At 42.1% G+C, this 27135-nt stretch overlaps 1 protein-coding gene across 8 annotated transcripts in view; it reads right to left on the reverse strand.

Moving 5' to 3' along the window:
- Window positions 1-25644, reverse strand: part of LOC113130189 (calcium-dependent secretion activator 1) — a 199847-nt gene extending 174203 nt beyond the window's left edge. For all 8 annotated transcript variants that reach the window (XM_026306581.1, XM_026306582.1, XM_026306578.1 and 5 more), the window contains exons 1-4: window positions 25534-25644; window positions 19488-19820; window positions 5222-5319; window positions 4668-4893 (exon numbers count right to left, since the gene is read on the reverse strand). In XM_026306581.1, coding sequence (XP_026162366.1) covers window positions 4668-4893; window positions 5222-5319; window positions 19488-19790 — 627 coding nt within the window. In that variant the 5' untranslated portion in view covers window positions 19791-19820; window positions 25534-25644. The remainder of the gene's footprint in view (window positions 1-4667; window positions 4894-5221; window positions 5320-19487; window positions 19821-25533) is intronic.
- Between the last annotated feature and the right edge of the window lie 1491 nt (window positions 25645-27135).

The following is a 27135-nucleotide window of genomic DNA, read 5'->3' on the forward strand; positions in this document are numbered from 1 at the left end:
CCAGAAGTGATGAAAAAGTGTCTTTTCTCTAAGATGGTAGAAACCAGTGAGTCAGTAAAATAGTCATAATGCTAGTTTAGTTTTGGATTCTCCTCTCAGGGTATGTTCAGTTTTGTATTATCTCCTTGTTTCTCCTTTGTTTCTGGGCATCCCTATTTATATTTTCCTGTTCTATTAAACTGGTTGTTGTTTAACTGTTCTGTCACCATGTGTTCTGTCTGCACCTTGGGCCCAATCTTTGTATTGGCACTAGCCAAATCGTGACACAGAGGCAGATGTTGCAGGATACATTTGTAAATAAAAACAATAGAGTGTAGTTCTCTTTTTGTTGCTAGTGCGGAGCAGCTATGAAACACAAAGCACGATAACACCTATTAAGCTGTTTTAGGCTAGAATGAGTAAAATGAGAATCTCCACGTCAAACACGACGGTTGATTGCACAATAATTTTCCTGTCCTCAAGACACAAACATGTTTTATTTCCACAGACAGTCCAGAATATTATTACACAGGCCCTGTTCTTCAGCACATATAGATTGAAATGAAATAAGGGACAATACAAAAAATATTAAAAATATTTAAAAGTCTTTGCAATGACACTGAAAACAGGTGTTTCTCTCAACCAGTCAACTCACAGTTTTTTAATATTAATGTAAGATTAGTCAAATTAAAGCTGAGACTTGCCATCTAATGTAAGATCCATTTTTTCTTTTAAAATTGAAATGTGCTGAAGAACAGAAAGAAATGCCTGTTCACACTGTCCAAATAGCTATTATCTGGACTGTAAGAATCTCATTTTTAGTTTTAGTCACATGATCTCCAGTCATTTAAATGTACAAATGATCCAGGGAGAGCTGAGGGAGCTGAGGAGGAAGATACAGGAGGGGAAAGCCAGCTACAGGAGTAAGATGGAGGAACAGCTGCAGCAGAACAACATCAGTGTAGTATGGAAAGGTTTAAAAACCCTCTTGGCCACAGAAAGACCAATTCTCAGGCTGTGGGGGACCACTTCCCATTAGTTCCACTGCTAACAGCCCAGCCCCCTCACCCACACCATCCAGCACTTTGACCCACAGTCTGTCTCTGACAACAGACCAGTTGAGAAATGAGCTCAGGAAGATCAAAGCAAGGAAAGCTGCAGGGCCAGATCAGCTCCAGGGTCCTCAAGTCCTGTGCAGATCATCTATGTGGAGTAGTTGTGTCTGGGAATGGTGAAGGTACCACAACTGTGGATAATATCCTGTGTGGTACCAGTACCAAGACACAGCACCCAAAGGACATAAACAACTAGAGGCAAGTGGCACTAACATCACACCTGGTGAAGACACTGGAGAGGCTGGTCCTTGTCCATCTCCACCTCTGGTGAGCTCATCTATAGATGTAATTGATCAGGACAAGCTTCAGTTTGCTTACCAGCCTGGCATTGGGGTGGATGATACCATCATCTACCTCCTACTTTCTCTGCCTGGGAGCACTGTGAGCATCATGTTCTTTGATTTTTTTAGTGCATTCCACACCATACGGCCGAGGCTTCTGAGGGACAAGGTGAAGCACATGGGGGAAGACTTTCATTGATCAGACTGGATTCTGGATTATCCTCACCAATCATCCAGATTATGTGAGGGTATGAGACTGTGTGTCTGACATAGTAGCCTGCATTACCGGGGCTCCACAGGAAACAGTCTTAGCACCACTCCTCTTCATCCTATATACTGCAGACTTCATGTACAGCTCACTGAACTGCTTCCTACAAAAGTTCTCTGGTCACTCTGCAATAATCTGAATGGAGGCTGACGGGGAGTACAGAGGACTGATGCAGGATTTTGTGGACTGGTGTCTGAGGAATCATCTCCATCTCCAGATCTGGTGGTGGACTGCAGGCACAGACACCGACACCAGTGAACATTCAAGGAATGGACATTGAGAGACTGGACTCTCATAAGTACCTGGCTGTTCATCTGAACAATAAGCTTGACTAGTCAAGTAAGATTCCAGATTCCCTTTACAGGGGACACTCCTGAAGACCTTTTAGACACAGTGCCAGCCTCAGCCATTTTCAGTGAAGTGGTTTGCTGGGGTAGCAGCATCTTGACTGCGGACAGGAAAAGACTAGACAAACTGAGGGCCAGCTCTGTACTGGGGAAATCCCCTTAACCCAGTGCAGTTGGTGGGAGACAGGAGGATGTTGGCCAACCTAATATTCCCTGCTGGACAATGACTGTCACACTATTCATGAGACTCTGGCAGCACTGAGCAGCTCTGTCAGTGACAGACTGCTCCATCCCAGATGTGTGATGGAGCGCTACCACAGGTCCTTCCTCCCTACTGCTATCAGACTATACAGCCAGCACTGCTCCCAATAGACCCCTAGCTGACCTGATCACTTATACACTGTAAAAATCCTGTAAAAACCTGAAAATATATAACATACTAGATTGGTCATATATATATATATATAAAAAAAAAAAAAAAAATTCCCGTCTCACCCCTATGGATGATGTGTGTGTCTTCCTCAATCTCGGGTCCTCTACCAGAGGCCTGGGAGTTTGAGGGTTCTTCGCAGTATCTTAGCTGTTCCTAGCACTGCGCTCTTCTGCCCATACTCGGCACAGATGTTCCTGTACACTATGCCAGCCACTTGGTTATGGCGTTCCATGTACGCTTTGCCTGCTAGCATCTTACAACCTGCTGTTATGTGCTGGATTGTCTCAGGGGCATCTTTGCACAGCCTGCACCTGGGGTCCTGCCTGGTGTGGTAGACCCCGGCCTCTATCGATCTTGTGCTCAGGGCCTGTTCTTGTGCTGCTACGATCAGTGCCTCTGTGCTGTCTTTCAGTCCAGCTTTTTCCAGCCACCGGTAGGACTTTTCGATATCAGCCACTTCTTGGATCTGTTGGTGGTACATGCCGTGCAGGGGTTTGTCCTGCCATGATGGTTCTCGCTCTTCGTCCTCTGCATCGGGCTTCTGTTGCCTGAGATATTCACTAAGTATTCCATCGCTTGGGGCCATCTTCCTGATGTACTCATGGATCTTGGCTGTTTCATCTTGGATGGTGGCTCTGACGCTCACCAGTCCCCGGTCTCCTTCCTTCCTCTTAGCGTACAGTCTCAGGATGCTGGATTTGGGGTGAAGTCCTCCATGCATTGTGAAGAGATTCCTTGTCTTGACATCCGTGGCTTCTATGTCCTCTTTTGGCCAGCTTATTATGCCAGCGGGGTATCTGATGACCGGCAGGGCGTAGGTGTTGATGGCTTGGACCTTGTTCTTCCCATTTAGCTGACTTCTTAGGACTTGCCTTACTCTCTGTAGGTATTTGGCTGTGGCTGCTTTCCTTGCGGCTTCTTCTTGGTTCCCATTTGCCTGTGGGATCCCAAGGTACTTGGAGCTCCCCTCAACATCCACTATGCTGCCTTCTGGGAGTTCAACTCCTTCAGTCCTGGCAACCTTCCCTCTCTTCGTTATCATTCGACCACACTTGTCCAGTCCGAATGACATTCCAATGTCGTTGCTGTATATCTTGGTGGTGTGGATCAGTGAGTCGATGTCTCGCTCGGTCCTGGCATACAGCTTGATGTCATCCATGTACAGGAGGTGGCTGATGGTTGCCCCATTTCGCAGTCGGTATCCGAAGCCAGTCTTAGTGATGATCTGACTGAGGGGGTTCATGCCTATGCAGAACAACAGCGGGGACAGAGCATCTCCTTGGTAGATGCCGCACTTGATGGAGACTTGTGCTATCGGCTTGAGGTTGGCTACTAGGGTTGTTTTCCACAGTCCCATTGAGTTCCTTATGAAGGTTCCTAGGGTCCTATTGATGTTGTACAGCTCCAGGAATTCCAGGATCCATGTGTGAGGCACTGAGTCGTAGGCTTTCTTGTAGTCAATCTAGGCGGTGCACAGGTTGGTCTGCCTGGTCTTACAGTCTCGAGCGATTGCTTTATCTACCAGTAGTTGATGTTTTGCTCCCCTGGTGTTCTTGCCCATTCCTTTCTGCCATTTCTTTTCTTATATGTAAATATATTTTTATTTATATATGTGTGTGTATTGGTGGAAAAGTGGTTAGCACTGTACCCTCACAGCAAGAAGGGCCTGGGTTTGCAACCCGTCAGGGACCTTTCTGTGTGCAGTTTGCATGTTCTCCTCATTCTTGGGTACTCCGGTTTCCTCCCACAGTCCCAAAACATGTATGTCAGGTTGAGTGGTGACCCTAAATTGCCCACAGGAGTGAGTGTGAGTGTGTGTGGTTGTTTGTCTTTGTGTGGCCCTGTGATGGACTGGTGACCTGTCCTGGGTGTACCAATGCCTTTCACCCAAAGGGAGCTGGGATAGGCTCCAGCAGATCCCTGTGACCCTGGTTAGGAATAGGCGGGTATAGATAATTATATGGATGGATGGATGGATGGATGTGTGTGTATGTATGTATATATGCAAACTGTCTGATAACATTCATACTCATTAGAAACCATTTTTATTATAATGATACTCTGTCCTTTTCTTTAAAACACCCCTTCAGCACAAACTGTACTTTATCTTGCCCTGATTGATCACATAATGGTTGTTAATGTCAACTAAATCACTTTTACCCCATCTGCTGTTGCAACCATACTCTATACTATATTAATAACAAAGCCAAACATATTCTAAACTCATCGGAACTGTCCACCAACCTCCAGCGTGAATGCCAGCACTACATCAGATTTGGACAGTGTGTTCTCATCCTCCTGGCCCATGTCCATTATGGATGTGTTGTGGCTTCGTTTTAGCTTCTGCAGCTTGAACTCTCCTCCTTTAGACACTGGCATGCTCTCCAGGTTGGCCATCAGCAAGTTTACAGAAGAACGCAGCTCCTCAATGTACATTGCCTCCATTTCTCTAGATGAAAACCTGGGAAACCTTCCACCATGCTGATCAAAAAATAAACAAAGTCAATTAATGAAATAGAAGTATACACAGAATGTCCAAAATTACCTCACAGACAAAGAAGCACAAGTTTGAGGTTATACTGGACAGATATTTGTCTAAACTCTGAAGTCTACTAATTGTGTGATTAAAAATCTTTAATACTATACATTTGTAATGCCAATCTAACCTAAAGTGTAATTTTTAAGACATCAGAATAAAATACACCAGCAAACCATAATCAAGGAGGAGAATCCATGTAAAAAAGAAAAATTGTAAAATTTTACACATCAGGACCTGGGAACTGCGCCATCAAACCAACAATCTTATGTTCCTTACCCGAGCGATTTGATCTGCCATCTGCAGTCTTCCATCCAGCTCCCTTCTAATTTGCGCTGCCTGCTCATCAGGGTTGTCCAGCTAGGAAAACAAAGGGACACAGTGCACTTCAGTAGTGTAACCACAACAGTATACAGTATTTTTCTCTTTTTTTTTGCACGCAGCCTCAGTGGCTAACGGCCTCTGGTCTTCCAAGGTGGTTAAAATGTGCTTAACAGATTAAAAAAAGGAAAACACTGAGATGCCTTTTCCTCAGGTGCCATGATGGCAAAAGCTCAGTCACTCTTAGATTTTCACCTTGACAGTGAAACAGTCAGAAGGCCCAATCTGAGGGGGTGGCTCATAATGGCTCAACAATTAGTTAACTTGGAACTATACCCAGGCATAAATTAAAAGTAATCAGTAATACCTTAAATTAGTTCTGAAACAGGCAGGCAGCCAATGGTGGAAGGCAGGTTTGAGATGATTTGATAGCGTCTGTTGATATCAGTCTTTGAGCTGTTTCTTTAAAAGAGGTTGCGCCAGCCAATTTAAAAACTAAGTGAAAAACATTCCTTTCTACAGAGTGTTTTATGATCAATGGAATAACAGTTTGTATCAAAAACCTCCTTGAGGCTCAAGGCTGCATGTGGTGGGTTTCATGTGGGCAATAATCTCAGCTAGAAACAGTAAGGGTAATGGGGTTAAAATTTTCAAAATAGCAACAAATAGCCCTACTAGTATGTAAAACATGATCTGGGACTGTTATGTGCTGTCGTATGAAAATTGTCTGTATAAGGGCAGTACAGAACCTCTACCTGTCACAGTTTGTGTTACGCATATGGACCAAAGACACAGGTAAAATCTTTATTTTAACAGAAAATAGTATATGTAGCAGTATGAGCCGCAGACTAGCCGGTCACACCATAGTCACCCTTGGATCGGATCCGAGCCGATATTAGTATGTCTAGATATGTCACAAAAAGATCGTCGGAAAATGTGGATACAGTCTAATAAATTTTATGTCTAATAAAACCTTAAAGTCTCACAATTCAAATGACATAAAGCAATTTTGGATTGAATAATCACAGCGACTACAGTTTCTTAATATTTAACAAAAGTACAAATACAGTACAATACGCTGTTCCTTACCTTTCTGTCGTGTTAATTCATATGTGTACTCAAATATAGAGTGTCGCATATCGTTTTGTTCGTTAGAATCCATAGAACAAATTGCACCCATGTTTTAGTCCAAAAAGACGTAATATTGTACAGTAAATCCATAAATCCATCGTCCTCCTCATAAAAAGCCGTAAACCGCTTCGTTTTACGGCTGTTTTGTCCGTTTATTCAATAAAGTTTGATATAGCAAGCTTCTGTGAATCACATGAGGCCTCAATCAAATGTGTTTCCTATGTTTCATGGCGGTAAAACCAATAGAATTCACATCCTCAGAGTAAATCCCAGTCAGGGGGGCATATTCTAACTTCGATTGACAGGAGAATTAGCCAGTCATATTGTTCGTAAATGGTGACTGACGCATCTTGTAGCCAATGATGAGACCTTTGCAACAATATATGGGAAGTCGAGCCAGATGTTGCAACAGTGGGCTTTAAATGGCCCCTCCTTACTGTACATGTAGCCTTGACAACACTGGGCAAACAGCGCTCGACGCTAGAGGGGGAGGGGAGTCATATTTCACATTTTACTGCGCGCCGATAGAAAACTGGGACGCTTTTGCTTCAAACGGCACCAAGGTCGTCAATATAACTCTTAAAATGTAAGAACAACAGTTAGTTTAATTTAGCTACGTGTTGTTCGGCCATTTGCAAAAAAGGGGGCGGGGTAAATACACCTAATTCACCCTGACTCTGAGCGGAGCACAACACGGTCCTCTCTATACTCTTCACATGACTGTGTTGCAACCCACCAACCACAATGTAAATATTTTGATTTATAAAAAAATGTGCACACATTCCACTATATGTGATTTGTTTATTTAGTCACATCCCTCATCATGCACGTGCCTACTTTTAACCATAAATAGTCAATGTGAAGCACACCATGAATGTTGATAAGCATATTAATGAGTCTGGCATGCAGCTGTTCTTTTGTTACGGTGGCTCACGGTGACAGGTGAGAAAAGAACAAAAGGTCACAGTAGGGGCATTACAAAGAAAAAAACAGCTACAAGTGGCAAGATGTTGCTGCTGCCAACTTTAAGGTATCCTACACTAAATCTTTCTACTCCTATACCAGCAATTTGAAGACCAAATGTGATTACAGTCGGTGGGAGCACATGCAACCTATTAAAAATGGTGGTGGCAAGTGCAGTTTTCTCTGCATACAGCTGATTTTGTCCGGATCAAACCAAATTTACATACGGGTGTCAAGTTTGGTTTTTATATACATCACAACCTGTGCATCGGAAGTGATGTATGCTTCTTTCAGGCAAATGTATTGTAAGTACGCAACATTTATACATGGGGCCCTGAGTGATTTGTTTGGAGGCCTAATATGATGCTCTCTGCCTGGCTCTTCTTCAAAAGCATCTGGCCTGAGCCACGGAAGGCAAAAGATGACAGCAGGGGACAAATCCCCTTCAAGCTGTTTTCATTAACCTGCACCTAGCTGGGGTCATCTGCAGGTTACACCCATGCTGCGAAACACCAAAGTTGTGACACAAGGATGTTTTGTGCTGGCTTTTCCAATATCACATTGTGGATTAAGGGATTGCCTCATGCAATATGCTGTGGGTTTGGATTTTAAATTTGTTCTAATGAAGTGCAAGTGACTCCTTTTAACTCAACAAGCCATCAGTCAGTTTTTTCAGGGGGCTTTTTATACTGTGGGTTTATTTCACTTTGAGTTTTTGTTTGTGAGTTTGTGCAGCTTTTAGATTAACCATGGGTCAGTACTGTTGAGTTTTAAATGGCATTTATTAGCTACAGCTCTTGCACTAACGTAATATTTACTCTCAAAACTGGTAAGTGGAAAACAAACAGCTCATTTAGTGGAAATGTCTTTGTTTCTTGTAATGCCTGGGCTTCCTTTCCTGTATCTGTCTTTCTAATCACTTGAACTGTCTCTCATTTTCCTCTTTCCATTTTATTGATTAGCCTTAATGTACTGAAACTGCTGCCTTTTCAGCTCTATAAATTACTTTGCATGTTCTCCCTGTGCTCGTGTGGGTTTTCTCTGGGTACTGCAGCTTCCTCCCACAGTCCAAAAACATGTATGTCAGGTTGATTGGTGATCCTAAATTTCCCAAAGAAGTGAACGTGTCTGTGGTTGTTTGTCTCTATGTGGCCCTGAGACGGACTGGTGACCTTTCCAGGGTGCAATCCTGCCTTTTCACCCAAAGAGAGCTAGCATAGGCTCCAGCAGATCCCTGTGACCATAAAGTGGAATAAGCAGGTACAGATAATGGATGGATGGATGAAATTAATTTCATTTTCATGTTTATATTTAGTATGAACTGTAATAATAAAAATTGTTAAGGGTAGTTAAGATTGTTGTGTGATGATATTGGCACTTGATTGGTGCAGTATCTTAAATACATTCTAATTTCAACTTCAGGTAGCTTGAGCATACTAATGTACAGATTTGAACAATCTGGATGTTTTTGCCAGTTGCTGAGCCCCATTCAGCCATGACCAGTACTGTTTCATCCAGCGTGCTTCCCTAGAAAAGTGCAGAGAACCACTGTACGCTTTATCAGAGGTGGGGCTGTTCACCAGATGTGCTTTTGCCAAGGCAATGAGTTATCCCTCAGGCAAAACATGACCTGACATTCATAATTGCAGTGTTTTAAGTCCTGTAAATACAGTTATCGCAATGATGTGCGAGAAGTCACGGGGCAGGTAGTATCGCTGAAGTCCAATGTCCTCGGTACAAAGTTTCTCCTTAACCCTGATGTGTTTGGGGTTACACCATCTATCCTTTACAAACATCGCTATCCCCCTCCCCTCCTCTTACTGCTCTCTCTCCGTGTCCTATCCACTCGTATGAGTTGAAATCTGTACAGGGATATATACGCATCCGTAGTGCGTAATTTAACCCTCAGGGGTCGACGAACGCGCCCATGCGTTTTGAGGCATCTCCTCCTGATAATGCCAAAACAAACTTAAATTACTCCGTCAATTTTGGTCATACAGATAAAAGCAATATATCATTCGAATCTGTAAAGGGTCTTGCTTTTGTAAAATAAAGAAAGCAGACAGGGTGTGCTCTCTGTCTTCTGTCATCTCTCTTCACAGACACAAAAGGAAAAAAAACAGAATCTCAGCGAATACTTGCCACACAAAAATAAGCTTGAAATATCTTCTGTGTCTTAGAAAATTTAAGTGTATTGTTTTCTGCGAATGAGTGAACATGATGACTTTCACATCATTTTGAAGCAAACACTTTAGCCTACAAGATGCATTTCTCAAAAGTCTTGTGACCCAATGTTCTGTTTGTGTTTTATGGCCTTATTTCAGTGAGTTAAAATTTTTAGTTTTTTACTAACCATGTATAAAGGCTGTTTTCTCAAAAATAAAATCATGTATAAACTTGCTGCTCACATATTATTGTAGCCCAGTTTGTGCTGATTACAGTGTTATCAGACGTTAGCCATTCACCATGTCTCAGTAATGCGCATGATGCTACACTCCCTGTACTCACTGTGGAGGCACATCAGCGCCATTAGCTCCTCCAGCTTGTTGGGGAGAGATCTTACATTCCCCATAAGGACAGACAGCAGTGTTGGTTTATACCGTCTTTTCCTTTCACATCGCAATACTCCAGCTTCTTTTCCTCCTAATCTCCTTACGTATGTGTGTCCTCACCACACAAAGTACCTGGGTGTTGTGTAGCACCAGCAGCTGTTCACACTCGTAAACAAAAGAGCCATGGTGGAAGTGGTCTCCTGATGCCGTAAAAATAAGCCCAAAAAATACAGTATAAAAAGTAAAACAAGTAACTTGTCTGTGTATATAGCTTGCCCATTCTGTAACAGGCTGCAACTCCATGCAGTGTACAGTGCAGTGCCGGAAAGTTTTACCCAAAAAATTACTGTTTTAAATATTAACCAATGATTTGGCTTTTCCTTTCATGCTGAATCACGTAAACAGATTTGAGTCAAGGTAAAAATATACAACACATAGATTAGAATCAAAATAAATAATCTATAAATATGGACCTTTTTACAATTAATTATATGACAAAGCATATAGTTAGGGCTGGCTTCAGGCAACCCTGAACCATCCCTTAGTTAGTTATGCTGCTATAGGCCTAGACTGCCCGAGGACCATCGGTGCACTGAGCTCCCCTACCCTAACCCCCCCCCCTCCCACCTCATGTATATTCCACCATTGAATGTTACTAACCTTGTGCTCTCTCTCTCCCCTAGTTTGTGCTCTCTCCCTCCCTCTCTCTCTCTCTCTCTCTCTGTACCTTCTGCAGGTGTCCCTGGTCCTGGAGCTGTTTATCGCTGATGTGCAGTTACTGGCCCCACCAACTTGCAGTGTCTATTTGTTGTTTATTGTTGCTGTTCTTTTCTCTCTGCTCTATCCACTCACCCCAACCGGTCGAGGCAGATGGCCGCCCAAACTGAGCCCGGTTCTGCTGGAGGTTTTTTTCTTCCGTTAAAGGGAGTTTTTTCCTCTCCACTGTCGCCAAGTGCTTGCTCATAAGGGAATTGTTGGGTTTTTAGTTTTAGTTTTTGTAAAGTGACTTGAGATGATTTGTATTGTGATTTGGCGCTATACAAATAAAATTGAATTGAATTGAATTGAATATAGACATTAACCATGATGCAGATCATATGGATAATAAGAATGCTGCACAGCTGTTGAATGGACCCAGACAGCATCAAAACCTTCTATGCAGTCATATGTATAAATAACGACAGCTTACAATAAAATCATATTAATAAATCAATATAATCAACTAATTCAGGATTGCAGATCAGCATCACAAATGTAGAATGACAGCATTCCCAACCCCAATAAAGCCTTCTATTTTCCCTTCCTCCATGCCTCTTTTCAATACTATATTGCAACAGAGAGCAGCAGATTAATTCATAGTGGTTACTCCAGAAATGGTAATCGTCCATGACACACGGAAAAAGCTTCCATTTTGTGCCTGTCTGACATGAGTAAGCTCATGGTCCTAAAATATAATCTGACCTTTATCCAAGTGAGTAGAGTACAGACAAACCACCTTGTCATTTGAGGGAAAAACAGAGGCAGTGGGCCCAGTTGCAGGAGAGGTGTCCGATTTTTCCAGTGATGAGGTCAAGCCCTCAGAGACGAATTTTCACCAATGGGAAGTAGGACAATGGGGAATAGAAGGTTGATGATCAAAGAACATACACCTTGATGGAAACTGGTAACGTCTTGAAGCAGCCAGAGAAATAATCTTTGTCAGTAAGCCCAGAGATCACAACAACACACACAGAGTCTATATTCCAAAACAAAGGTGTAGTCAAACCAAATGGCATAAACCAGTAAATTGGTCCAAACAATAGTAGACAGAGCCAGGGGAAAAGTCAGAGAACCTTAATCCAAATATCCAAACACAATCAGAACACAAAAATCTGACAAAAGACACAAAGAATGCACAAGAAATGCCTGTGAATATTCCAGTAACTGGATACCTCGATGTGATGTGACTGTTGTAGGACTAATTTGGCAGTTTCTTTGATGGAAGGGACCTTGGCTAGCAGAATGAAACATAGCATTTTGGAGAAGCGAATCACTGCAGTCAGGACCACAGTTTAGAACCACATTTGAAGGAAGTATACCAGTTACAAAATCTAAAGAAATGTTCGACCAAGGTCCAAAAGGGACTTCTAGATGTTGTAGCAGCCCAACGGCAACCTGGATATCAGCCTTATTCTGGGCAAGCCTCTCTGTACAAGCCTTGACAAAGGACTGGCTGTCAGCTGCCATTGAAGGCCAGGAATTTAGTACGCTGAGTGCCAGGATGACACACTAAGGAGGAAAAGCCTCCCCACTGCAGTATGCAGCTGTGCACAGATTCTTGGATTAAGATGCTTCCTCAAGAGACGGCAAATACAAAGCATGATGCTGGCAAGATGGTCTCCACTCATGGTAAACCTTCCTCCCACTGCCACTGATGGGACAGGGCATCTGGTTTGGTATTATTCAACCCAGGGTGGTATGACAAGGAAAAATTGAGTCGATTGAAGAAGAGAGGCAATCTGACATGTCAGGAGTTAAGCCCCTTGGCATTGGTATTCCAAATTTTGTTGATCAGTCCAAACTAAGAAGGGCTGCTCTGCCCCCTCCAGCCAGTGGTGCCACTCATGCTAATTTTACTGCCTGTAATTCCCCTGTAAAAGGGCTGCCTGTAATTTGTTCCATAGCTGTGAGTCAATGAATGAAGAAAGGACAAAAAAGAGTTTAGTTTCTTGTCCTCTGGAGTTTGATATACTAGAATTTCACACTGAAAACAAAAGTGAGTGGTGCATTAACCCTAATGAAGCAACATGTGTTTAGACATGATCTTGAACATTGATAAACATTATCCTGGTCAGCTGCATGTAAAAATGCAATTTTTTGAGGAATATCATCAGAACAGCAGTGTGTGTGTGTGTGTGTGTGTGTGTGTGCGCGCGCGCATGCATGTTTTCACTGTCAGCCTGATAAACTGAAAGAAATGTCTGTCCTATAGTTGTTTTTAGACTTTCACTAAGGGGGAAATAGGCCTCATGCCTGTGTCGTAGAGTGAGTGTGGACTGACATCAGATAAAGGAGAAGTCTGTCTGCTCACCAAGCTGCACAACTTACTGTGTCAACTGGGCTGAGAACCATAAACTTTATCTGATCACATGTTGAAAAACTACAACAAGAAGGCACCTCCACTATCCACAGTGTGAAAATTGTTCAGTTATGGAAAACGTGACTTTCACGCTTCTCTTCTGCTGCAGTTATGACACACTTGCAAATTATAATCTTTTGAACATTAATTTTTACCACACCCATTAAATATTTACAGTAAAGCAGTAAAGGGACAAAATATGAATGTGATTCGATAGGTAGCTTAATCTCCTTTGGCAGCAACAACCTCAAACATTCTTTTCCAGTAGCTGTGGATATAAGCTGCACAGCATTCAGGAGGAGCTTTGGACCATTCTTCCTTAGAGGATGTCTGCTGTGAATGGCTCTATTGCAGTCAGCATCACTATTGGGTTCAGGTATGGACTCTTGTTGGGCCATTTTAAAAGGTGGATTTTATCTGTCCAAAGTCATTCTGTAGTGGATTTACTTCATCCAACTTCTACCGAGTTTTAGCTGGCAGACAGCCATCCTGACATTATGCTGTATAAGATACGTTTAAATTTGGGAAGTTATTTTACCCTTGTGGTGTCCAGGCCAAGAAACAACCTCCACACAACCTCCAAAACTCCAGTTGGTTTTGGTTGACCAGCACCAGCAGTTCCAGCAGTAGCCCCTCCAGCAGCAGCCCCTCGAGGAACACCATCACCATATCAGGCTGACTCAATATGTCATCACCTCCGGCATAAGAGCAACTGGACATCAACCAGACAAACAGTACATCAGACGGTCATTTTTGGGGTCAAAATGTTTCCCCGTTTCCAGTTGTACCAGAGGGCATACTGCTGACCACCTCCCATGGTGGAAGTAGCAGGTACTCAGCTGCATTTTTGTCTATGGTCAAAGGCTGATATCAAAGAAGCTATGAGTCATCTGTCTCACCTGAAATACTCCAGTGAGATGCTCATTGACAAGCCAACCATCTTTTGCCAAGAGTTCAGTCCACTGTGACTGAACTGAATCATCTTCTTATGTTGTTGGCAAATTTCCACAAGACAATCACTCCAGAACACACACTGGCACTACGTTGAAAATAGGGTGTTCAGAGAGGCCATAACAACCATGTGTTTAGTCAGTGAAACCAGATTTAGATTTATTTCCAGTACTGGATTATTGCTGACTGAGGAAACACAGTAGGGCCAGAAAGGCTGGTGACTACTCTCACTCACTGGCCACCTGGAGTTACAGGTACCACAAATACACTACCTCACACGTGTGCAGTGCTCTGGATTATGCAACCTGTCAATGAAGAACAGCTTACATGGCAGGCACACTGATGACAACACACTCACATACACTGATTGCAAGAGACAAAATGCATGATAATGAGTGCTATTACTTTTTCATTACATTTAGAATATTTATTAATACCATTTGGCCTTATCAATGCCCCCAGGGTTTTCCAAGCCCTAATAAATGGCGTTTTGAGGAATTTCATGAATCATATCACCTTTGTCTATCTTGACTACATCCTACTTTACTCCCGATTAACACATTGGGCACATTCACTAGGTGTTGCAAAGGCTTTTTCAGAACAGGCTGTTTGTCAAGGTAGAGAAGTGTGAGTTCCATTGCCCAGTGGTTTCCTTCCTTGGGCTCATTGTTGAGGCTGGGCAGGTCCAGACTAACCCTGACAAGGACCATGCATTGGTGGACTACAAGATGGCGGAAGCTCCAGCAGTTCCTGGGCTTCACCAACTTTTACTGTTCATAAAAAGATTCAGCAACATCGCACAGCCTCACACCAGACGGATCTCCACCAAGACCACTTTCACATGGACCCTGGAGACTGAGGCCGCCTTACAGGAACTCAAATGGAGGTTCACCTCGGCCCCTGTCCTAGTCCAGCCAAGACCCCAGCATCAGTTCATGGTCAAGGTGGATGCCTTGCACTCCGGTCTGGGAGCGTTCCTCTCCCAGCATGCACAGGCTGACCAGAAACTTCCCCCCTGTGCTTTCTTTTCCAGGTGCCTCTCACCAGCAGAACGGAATTATGATGTCAGGAACAGAGAGCTGCTCGCAATCAACCTTGCTCTGGAGGAGTGGAGACACTGACTGGAGTGAGCGGAACAACTGTTTGGGGTGTGGCCAGACCACAAGAATCTGGCATACATCCAATCAGCCAAGAGACTAAACTCTCACCAGGCCCAATGGGCACTATTCCTCAGCCAGTTTAATTTTATGGTGACCTATCAGCCTGGATGCAGTTTACATTGCAAGTGTGGAGGGCCCTTTTGCAAGAGCCTGGGGGCCACAATCAGCCTGTCCTCAGGTTTTCATCCCCAGACAAACGGCCAAGCAGAGTGGACTAATCAGGAACTGGAGGCAGCTCTGTGGTCATCCAACCCCACTACTACGTAGAATACACCCAGAACTCTCAACTGTGTTCAGCTACTGGTCTAACCCCTTTTTCCCCTCCCAGGAACAAGAGACCACTGTCTCCTCCGTACAGCATCACCTCCGCCACTGCTGGCAGTTTTGGACCAAGGCCCGAGCCACCCTCCAGAGAACGGCTGACCGGAATCGTCAGCTGGTGGACCACCACAGGACCTCTGCTTCGCCATACCTATCAGTGACAATTCGTGTGAGAAACATCCCCCTGCGGACGAAGTCGCGGAAGCTATCACCCTACTATATGGGGCATGGTATGAAGATGTATTAGCTCCCAAAAAGTACGTTGGCCCAATGGGAAAGTGCCCAGTTTGACAGATGGCCAGTCCAGCCCTGCCTTGTACTGCCTTCCTCTATGAGAATCCACCCAGTGTTCCACATCTCCCAGCTTAAGCCCATCTCCTCTAGTGCACTGAACCCCCAGGCCAGACCACCTCCAAAGAGCTCAAGTTCTTCCAATTTCAGTAGGTTTAGCTGCAGTTCCTGTTCCCTCTGGGTCACTGACTAGTTCATTCGATATAGTGAAATATATCCATGTGGTACCTTCATTTAGGGAGAATGAATTGGATTCTTATTTCACTGCATTTGAAAGAATCGCTACTGCTCTTCAGTGGCCGTCCGATGCTTGGTCTCTGTTATTACAGTGCAAAATTCATGGTAAAGCTCAAGAGGTAGTCTCAGCTCTATCTTTAGAAGATAGTCTTGACTATGTGACTGTAAAGAATGCCATTCTCCGTGCGTATGAATTGATCCTGGCAGCGTACCCGCAAAAAGTTAGAAAGAGAAAGAAAGCTCCCGGTCAAACATATGTGGAATTCCATTTGTTGTGATTGCAGCACGCGAGGCAATTCAAGAGTCATTAGGTTTTAGTCCTGCTGACCTAGTTTTTGCTCATTCTTTCAGAGGACCGCTGAAGATGCTCAGAGACCAGATTGTTACTCAAGATGCAACCTAAACCCCTACAAACATATTGAGGTATGTAAGCAACTTTTGGGAGAAATTGCATCGTGCCCGTGATCTAGCCAGACAGGAAATGTCACGATCACAAGCAAAAATGATGCATCAGTTTGATAAAGCAGCAATTTCAGGTTGGTGAAAGAGTGTTACCACTATTCCAGGGTCTGCCCTGTCAAGCCGTTTTTCTGCTCCCTACAAGGTTTGTAGGAAATTGAGTGATACTGAATATGTCATTGATATGCCAGATCGGCGCAGGAGTTTTTCATATCAACTTGATAAAACCATACCATGCTCTTGAGAAAGAGAAAACTAAAACTAATGAACAAAACTCCCCTGAAGTGATAAGTGCAACTATAAGTAGTTTCTGTTAGTGAACCTAAATCCTGTGATGATGGTTTGATTCTTCGTAGTTCAAACATCCCTGGGGGACGCTTGTGTAACTCACAAATGTTAGAAAATCTCCCCTCATCATCGTCTCATTGGGAGTTAGTTCAACGAGATGATGTTCTTGAGCTAGTGAATAAGTTCCCTAGCTTGTTTGGAGATGTACCATCCCAAACTAGTGTGATTTGTCATGATATTGATGTGCGATCAGCTGTGCCTGTGAAAGTATCACCTTATCGTGTTAGTCAGATTAATTGAGATGTAATGAAACAAGAAACTGTTTGTTGAAGCATGGGTTTGCTAAACCCAGTTGTAGTCCTGTAGGAGTCTGTAGGAGTTCATCTTGTTTAATACAGACTAAGCAAGATGGTTCTCCTTGTTTCATTACAGATTTCTGTAAAGTGAACGCTCTTACAGTACCAGATTCCCATCCCTTACCGAGGATGGAAGATTGCATAGACAACATGGGTTCTGCCCAGTACATCACCATGTTAGATCTGCAAGTATTGGCAAGTACCACTAACTGATCATGCCTCTGATATTGCTGCTTTTGTAACTCTAGACCACATGCAGTATACATCATGGTGTGTACTGCATGTGTAACGCACCAGCTACCTTCCAGTGGAGTGAACCACTGCAATGCTTATCTAGATGATGTGCTAATATTTTCCTCTGATTGGACAGAGCGCATTGGATTACAGTAAGTAAGTTAAAGCTAGCAAAAATGTTTGTTATGGGGAGGGGTGTTACAGTCAGCTGTAGGGTCTATTGTGTGGGAGTGTATTTTGGGTGTAGTTTCAGGAGCTGGCTGATGTCCTTGTGCAGCAGTTATTCAGAAGTCTCCGCCTCGTCGTCAAGAGCAGCTGGATGTGGGCAGTCACTTCCCACCATGTGGCTTAAAAGTCTCGTCCAAGGCTGACTGACAAGGCTTTTAAGTTAATGTTGCAGAATAAAGAACTCTGTTAGCTTAAACAAAGTTAATAAGATGATCTGCTGTGTTGAATGTTTTTAAGTGATGTTCCAACAAGCTGCATTGTGATTGGTCAGAGGTGTTTCTGTCACCGGAGAAAAGTTAGTGAAATCAACCTGGCAGCGAAAAAATCAAATGCTGGTCTTTGCACAGTGAAATTCTTTTGTTAATGTGAAATGGTCTATTGATAGGTTATTTGTTCAAAATATATTACTGACACGCAAAATAATCGCTCAGGAAATTCACCTCTGATGTGTAAAAATAATAAAATAAAAACATTCTGAATCATAACAATGTCATAAATGTCATTAAACCCCCCCCAACCCTAGTCACATTTCAAAACCTTTAGATCTTGTTTGACACTGCATTAGGTGAGCCAAAGTGGTGGCCCAAACTCTAGAGATGTGTGAGCACATGCACATGCTTTGGGCACATGTATGTTTCAGTTGTTTTTTCAAAAACGCACACTAAAATGTGTAAACAGTACAAAAATTTTTTCTTCATTTTCACTCTTAAAACAGTTTTCAAAAAACAAGGGTAAAAGATGTGGTTTCGGATTTGTTTGACTTAAGATAGACATACTGTACTTATACACAGCTTGTCTCTGGCAGTATTAGATATATAGAATAAAAACAGTAAAACAAATAGAAAAGATAAAAGGATGAAAAGGGACCCTTTCACCTTCCACCCCAAGGTCTTTGCAGTGATGAACTGGGCTCTGACAAAAGGTTGAGTATCTGTAGGCCAGCCTCCAGCTGCCAACTACTGGGCTCGCTTATTAGCACAGCAGTCTGTCTTTACAGCCCAGCTCTCTGTCTGAGTGTGTCTGTTATTACCATTATATGCTGCAACTCTGTGATTCTGAAGGCCATTATTAACATTCCACGTCATACCAGCAGTCATTGTTAGTAGCATTTTAACCATAACCAAGACTTTTTGTACGTAAACTTTTTTAATCCTCAGTTATAGAGGAGACAGATCATAAAATGCTTACCTGAGTCATACGGAGCTAAATTAATAGTTTACAGCTGCTTCTAAGAACAGTGACAGCTGAATGGAGACTGACGTTAGTGTAGATTGAAGAGAACAGTTGCTCCAGCAGTACTGCACCTGTTATACCCTAATTTTGATATGGATTCACTGAAAAGTCATCAATTATAAAGCCATTTACAGTGAAGGACGTACTGCTTCTTTTGGCATTCCTTCATGAGGAGTTATTTATTGAAAATAGCCACTGTCCTTTTGCTTGGGAGCAGTTGCGCCTAAATAAACATTTACAAAAAACATTCCAAGGCAGTGTATTAGCAGAAAATTTAAGTCTTTTGTCTTAGTCTTTGATTTACCAAATACTGTACAACTCCAGCACTTTTAGCCATCAGGAGCATTCAAGATTTGAATATTTCTCTTTAAAGCTTTTCAGGACTTCCCAGCAATGTAAAATATTAAAAGGTCACTCTAACAGGCTATCTCTGAAGAATCTCTCACAACTCTAGCTATTTTAACAATTTACTGTAACTTAAAAAATGACAATTTTATGTCTTTGCTTATAGTGAACTATGGATGAGTGGGATTAAAATGCGAATCAAGCAAGTGTGGAAAGTGTGGGACTGTACAGGGTGCTGTAAATCAACTTAAAGAACTGATGACTCAAATTCACATATTCCTTCAAGCATCATGAAAATGAATAAAAAGCAATATCAGTATGATTTGTTTAATAGACTGACCTGACAGGCGTTATAAAGGAGCTGGTGCTCAAACTTCTTGACGCCAAGGATTTGCTGAAACATTTCATAGAGCTGGTCTTTGCTGAGGATGAGCTCAGAGGCAGCACTAGCTGTCATTTTCTGCTGGTGCTTCCTTGGGTCCTCCTCACCTCGGTAAATGGTGTCAAACTTTGCCATCCAGGAGCTTAGCACTGTCTCTTTGCTTAGGCCATCGATTTCAGGCAGGCTGCGCACCCGCTTCTCTATGTGCTTTTTAAAAACCTCCCGTGAGTCACTGGCTGAGCAGCCGCCACTCTGCACCATTCGGGACACACGGTCGCTTTTCAAGAAGACCTGAAATTAATGGATTGATTTGTGAATTGAGATCCAATCAGTTTGACTACACACACAAAAAGATAATTATAAAACGAGATGTAACATAGATGATATCTGGCTATATCAAAGCAACGCCATAGTTGACTTTCTTGACTCTTGCCTATGAGGGATCTAACACTAACCATTATGCTTTATTTAGACTGCCCCTGCCTGGAAGCTAACCCAGCAGTCTGCAAATATTAGGCTGATGTCTACACATAACAGCCCTGATGAATTGGTGTGACGACTTTGCGTTTCTGTGCTGTGCTCAAAAAGAAAGTGATCATTATGGAATAGCATTAATAATTTTAACAATCCTTAGAAGTGTTTTACGCAGCTGCAGCAAGAGGGAGATTTTTTTTGCAAAACTAGATGTGACACATAAATTTGATTATCAATGCAAAACCACAAATGTTTACAAAAAAAGGAAGAAATTGTGCTACTCTAAAGGGTTGGCTCATTTAAATTATAAAGGAACATAATTTCTCTCTTACCCCTCTTGATACCTAGTAATACAGATAGTACTTTGTTTTATACATTAGATGTGTTGACATTTCTGTCTCTATGAATTTTACCTTCACCAGTATATTAGAAGTGAAGAGGATTTCGTTTGAGGTGCTCACATCATTGTAATATTGTATTTCAAAAATTCTCAAAAACTCTTTCCCAAAACAGTGTCCAAGATCAAAGCTTAAAGTTTTTGGGTCAAAGCACAGAATACATACAGCAACTGATTCTTGAATAGAAAGCAGTTTCAATGAAAAATATAAATACTGAGGTCCATGGAGGAAAAACATTTTTTTAATTACACAAAGCTGAAATATTTTAGAGAATGCATGCACTTGTTATTGAAGGCTGGTAAATCCCTGTCACCATCACTGTCAAGCTCTTCCTGACCCTTTGTCTATTTGTCTCTAGCTTTCTATTTGTGTCTGCCCCCTGCCCCTACCCCCAGTCTACTTCCATCAGTTTTAGCCTGAAGCTGTAGCCAAGCTGAGAGCTTTAGATTTTAACTGAACTGGATAACCTGTGGCTTCATGTGTTAAATATAACAACATTCTCTTTTGGCTTGCTTGTGCTGCCACATTAACTGATAAAGTGTCAGTCAATATGTTAGAATCGCCAGCCCAGCACAGCTACATTCCCATGTTCTGTTTTCACATGCAACAGTGCCCTCAAATCTTGGAACACTTGTCCTGAGATTAGCTCTTTAGCAGCATTTATTAAAAAGAAAAAAACTGAAATATCACTTTTAAATAAGTACTCAAGCTAGGTCAGGTGTGATGGAAACCATCACTGGACAGCCATTTTCAGGTCTCTCCAGAGATGTTCAAAGGGTTCAAGTCAGGGCTCTGGCTGGACCACTCTAGGACATTCATAGAATTGTCCCTAAGCTGTAACAGAATCTAGGAAACTGGACCCAAATGCAAACATGTACTCAGAGACTCAAGGTAGCACAGGGAGGATAGGTTCTAATAACAGAAGTTGATTCTTCACAAAATACAAAGCAAAGACAGCCAAGAGATGTGAGGAACAGGGCAAAGAACTCATGAGCTAAATCTTTACTAGGTGAAACTTAACCAGTCCAACTCTCCGCAAGCAGCTCTAGAAAAAACAGCACGTAGAGGAGGCTTAGATTTAGCATGGTGCAGGCGACAATCTGGCAAGGAGTGAGTAGTAGCACTGGGTCTTTATGGAGCTTAGGTCTGATGAGCAACAGGTGTGTAATTGGAGTGAAGCAGAATCATGCAGAGGGGAAGGGCAGGGCATGCAGTGGAGTCTGAAAACACAAAGGGGACATATAGAGTGAGACAAGCATGTAACTTGACAACCAAAAATACTCAGAAATTGCTAAATCATGACACAACCCCCTCTCAATGGACAGCTTCAAATGTCACAGATGGTTGATCACGGTGGTGAAGACTGGCTTCATCACACATTGAACGTGGGGTGGATATGAAGAGTCTTGGGTAGCTTGAGGGAGACTGCCACAGGATTGATTACTTTACACGCCAACAACACCTCCTAAAGGCTTGAACTGATGGAACACAGGCCTCTCTCTCCAGTTGAGAACAATGGGGGCTGATATCCATAAGCAGCCTGGAGGGGGAAAATCCAGTAGCGGAAGTGGGCAGGGTGTTGTGGACATATACCATATGCTGTGGATAATACCCATATGAGGTATTCTCACCAGGAAGGGGAGTTTTGTGAACACATGCAATGGAGTGTCTTTTCCAACTAATGATTTATCCTCTCAATTTGCCCATTAGACTGGGCATAGTAGCCTGAAGACAAACTGGTGGTAACTCCAATTAAATTGCAGGATTCTGTCCACAACAAAGACGAGAAAAACACGATTCAACATTAGCTTGGCAGTTTCTTTGGCTGAGGGCAATTTGGGCAAGGGGACAAAATACACCATTTTAGAGAATCTGTCAGTGATCTGTTACCATCATATGGCAGAATACCAAGTGACAAAGTCCAAGGATACGTGGAACCAGGGTTGCTTGGGCACAGAGAGTGGCAGAAGCAGTCCAGCAAGAGGTAGAAAAATCATGAAATAAACCACTCCTGTGATTGGATGTGTGCTTAGGGTTGTTGCCATGTCGGAAGATGAACCTTCTGAGGTCCTGAGCACTGGGGAACCGTTTTTTTATTGAGGATATCTCTATACTTTGCTCCATTCAGCTTTGCATCAACCCTGACCAGTCCCATAGTCCCAACAACTGAAAAACACCCCCACAGCATGATGCGGCCACAACAATGCTTCACTGTCATATTGGGCAGCTGATGAGAGGTGCCTGGTTTCCTCCAGACATAACATTCACAGAATCAAGGCCAAACAGTTCAATCTTTGTTTCATCACACCAGAGAATCGTGTTCCTCACAGTCTGAGAGTCCTTCAGGTGCTTTTTTACAAACTCCAAGCAGCCTTCATGTATTTTGCACTGAGTAGAGGCTTCCGTCTGGCCACTCTGCCATAAAGTCCATATGAGGTGATGGCTGTAATGATCATTGTCCTTCAGGTAATGCATCAATCACTTGCCCATTTCTCAGCACGCCAAGAGTTTTTGGTGATGAACATGAAGTGTTGCCATCAACAAAGAGGTGAAGATAATTTTCAACTTGGGTAACCAGATCATCAGTGTACATAATATTATTATAAAGGCCACTGTGCTTCTGGGAACCTTCAATGCAGCAGAAATGTTTTGTAAACTTCTTCAGCTCTGTGCCTATCAACAATCCTGACTATAGCTCTACAGGGAGTTCCTTTGACCTCATAGCTTGGTTTGCTCTGATATGCATTGTCAGCTGTGAGGCCTTCTATAGACAGGCATGTACAGTATCTCACAGAAGTGAGTACACCTCTCACATTTTTTAAAATAATTTTATATCTTTTCATGTGACAACACTGAAGAAATGACACTTTGCTACAATGTAAAAGTGAGTGTACAGCTTGTATAACAGTATAAATTTGCTGTCCCCTCAAAATAACTCAACACACAGCCATTAATGTCTAAACCGCTGGCAACAAAAGTGAGTACCCCTAAGTGAAAATGTCCAAATTGGGCCCAAAGTGTCAATATTTTGTGTGACCACCATTATTTTCCAGCAGTGCCATAACCCTCTTGGGCATGGAGTTCACCAGAGCTTCACAGGTTGCCACTGGAATCCTCTTCCACTCCTCCATGATGACATCACAGAGCTGGTGGATGTTAGAGACCTTGTGCTCCTCCACCTTCCGTTTGAGGATGCCCCACAGATGCTCAATAGGGTTTAGGGCTGGAGACATGCTTGGCCAGTCCATCACCTTTACCCTCAGCTTCTTTAGCAAGGCAGTGGTCATCTTGGAGGTGTGTTTGGGGTCGTTATCATGCTGGAATACTGCCCTGTGGCCCAGTCTCCGAAGGGAGGGGATCATGCAGTATGTCACAGTATGTCACAGTACATGTTGGCATTCATGGTTCCCTCAATGAACTGTAGCTCCCCAGTGCTGGCAGCACTCATGCAGCCCCAGACCATGACACTCCCACCACCATGCTTGACTGTAGGCAAGACACACTTTTCTTTGTACTCCTCACCTGGTTGCCGCCAGACACACTTGACACTATCTGAACCAAATAAGTTTATCTTGGTCTCATCAGACCACAGGACACGGTTCCAGTAATCCATGTCCTTAGTCTGCTTGTCTTCAGCAAACTGTTTGCGGGCTTTCTTGTGCATCATCTTTAGAAGAGACTTCCTTCTGGGACGACAGCCATGCAGATCAATTTGATGCAGTGTGCGGCGTATGGTCTGAGCACTGACAGGCTGACAGGCAGCACTCATACATCTATTTCCCAAAGACAACCTCTGGATATGACGCTGAGCACATGCACTCAACTTCTTTGGTCGACCATGGCGAGGCCTGTTCTGAGTGGAACCTGTACTGTTAAACCGCTGTATGGTCTTGGCCACCGTGATGCAGCTCAGTTTCTTCAGCAAGAAGAATTTACATATTTATGTAAATGTGATATTTCAGTTTTTTCTTTTAAATAAATGTACAAACGTTTCTAAAATTCAGTTTTAACTTTCTTGTTATGTGGTATTGGAGTGTAGATTAATCAGAACTAAATATTTTAAGCAATTTTAGTATCAGGCTGAAAACTGAAAAAAAGTGAAGGGGGTCTGAATACTTTCTGAATGCACTGTATGCACATAAGTATAAGCAATGCAACAGATGTAAGGTGCAGCATAGTGAAAAGGCTAGATGAAGCTAAATTGCTGCCCCACCCCAGTTTAAATTTCTAGTAAGTTAAAAACTGATAAAACTCTTCATCAGCCTTAAAGAAATATATTAAAATTAGCATATGAGCTTTTTTATTGTCAATTACAACTTTTATTGTCTACTGGAAACTGTTTTTTTTCTGTAAGCAATCTATAATACCACACACAGTCTCTGTTTCTTGAACACTTAGTATATGTCTTTACCTATATTCAACTTGAACTTAATTGTTCCCTGTTCACAAAATTCAGTAACAGGAATAAGGTCTTGATCATTCACTTATGTCTTGAAATGTAGGTAGAACTAAAGCTTATTCTACTCACTCTAGATACTGTGTCAAAAGTTAAGATGTAAATGAACAGTGCAACTCAGTCTAAAATGCAGGGAAGACCCTCACTCCTCTTTTATTAAGAGTTTATATCCATCTTCTGTTCTCAGTGGATCAAGCCAGCTGAATCCTAGCCATATGGGAGCACATTAGTAACAGTGCCCTGAGGAGCTCAATGCACACTCTGCACCATTCATCAGAGCCAAGAAACATTATTTCCACTGAGGTTTGGAACTTCACACATTATTAGTTTTTCTCCTTGGACAGATTCATTTTAAAGAAGAGGAGGCTACACAAGGAGAAATGTATAGCTTGCAAAAGGCAGCTAAGTCATCAGAAATTACACAAAAGGTGAAGACATTTGTAAATAATAATGTAGAAATAACATCTGGCGTTTTGTTACTTTTACAGTAAAACTATATTCTTTGCCACCACAGGGCATCGGAATTCTGAAAGGCAAGGTTTATATATAAAATATATAATAGATTTGTCAGTAAATATAAAAATCCTCCATAAATTATTCATACCAAAGCTGGATAATTGCTACATTAGGCATACATTTTGTGAGTGTACTGGTGTAGAAGATAATATAAACTCACCTCATAGTAGCTCTGGACAGCATTGATGAAGGCTTCATCTGCCACAATCTGAGTTTCTCCATTCAGGAACACCTGAAAACGCTCTTTGACTGTCTGCAGCTGCTGCTTATTGATCTGAGGAAGATGTTAGCAAACAGAGACAAAGAAATTCAATTTTACCAATCTTTGGAGAGCACTTACTATGTGGACACATATGGATTTCATAAATTTTTTTAGCTCAGCTCAAGCTGAAAGATACTAATCAGTTTAAAATGAAATAAATGTTTGCCATGTGACATAAATTGTGAACTGTCCAGTTGTCTATAGTAAGGCCTGCTTAACCTGAAACATGAAACGGGTTTGTACAGCTAATGGTACATATGTAGAAGTGATTTTTAATGACACTGATCCAAGCTAATAGTCACAAAACAAGAAAACAGAATGGAAACTTATTTTGAAATCCCGGAATGTGAATATCAACACTTTTGTGGCATTAATGATTGACAGAAATAATGGCTGGAAAAGGTTCTAAAATAGTTCTCCAAAGTAAGTAGCCATGCAGGTAATTTCTCCCTACTCTACCTTCTGATGTGTTGATGTGTTGAGACTCCTGTGTTGTATATGCCAGCTGCTTATTACAGTAAAATGTTATATTTAGATGACTTCCACCAAACATTTCTTAGAAAACAAATTAATTTTTAAAAGGAAACTGCAGTTTTATTCCAGTGTGAAATGTGTTTTCATCCATGACAGTTCTACAACCTTAAATGGGCGTTATTATAATTGCTATGACAATAAAGGACCCTTGAGAAAGCATTCATTTTAATCTAAAACAATGATCTTTTCCTAAACCTAATGAAACTGTGACAGTTCCACTTAATGTGTTTTAAAGACTGTCATATTGGTCAGATTATTGTTACCATGTTACACATATCTGGAAAAATGCTGCTGGAACAGGTATGTGGGTTGTGTTTGAAGGTAGGGACAAGTGATCATTATTTTGCCATTTAGGTTGGAGGACATTTTGGACACAACCCATAAAAAACAGTACTACAGCACTACTACACTACAGCAGTAGGCAAACCAGACCTTCACGGTCATGGTTAAAAAGCAAATGCGGAGCGTACCAACAGAGGCTTTATGTTGACTTTAACTTTGATACAGGAAACAAACAGAAGTCTGCCATGTCAAAGTCCAGTGTACCATATGTCAATCTATCTATCCAATCTAACTTTCCTCCTTTGTTTACTTAGTTGCTTTTTATACCAAGACACATGACACTTTCCTTTGCATCCATCATAATTACTGCAGTCACTAGAGGACACCTAGCAATAAAATGTTTTTTTAAAGGGTGTCTGTTTCTAAGTCTATTATATACTCCATATAGTGAACCTGGCATATGTTCACATTTTTCTGCTAGCCGCAGAAATGGATTAATATTAAAGATACAAATGTCTAGACAGAGGGGGTCTTCTGTGCTTTTAACTTTTACAGGCAATTATTCAGCAGATTAACAAAGTGAAATGTGTAATAAAGGGTGTTGGGAAATACAAGAGTGCTAGATACAAGTGTGCCTAAAAAAAGTAATTTTCTGTTTCCTGCATGTTTGCTTTATTTCTAAAT

This window comes from Mastacembelus armatus, chromosome 5 (genome assembly GCF_900324485.2).
Source record: "Mastacembelus armatus chromosome 5, fMasArm1.2, whole genome shotgun sequence".
NCBI classification, from domain to species: domain Eukaryota; kingdom Metazoa; phylum Chordata; class Actinopteri; order Synbranchiformes; family Mastacembelidae; genus Mastacembelus; species Mastacembelus armatus.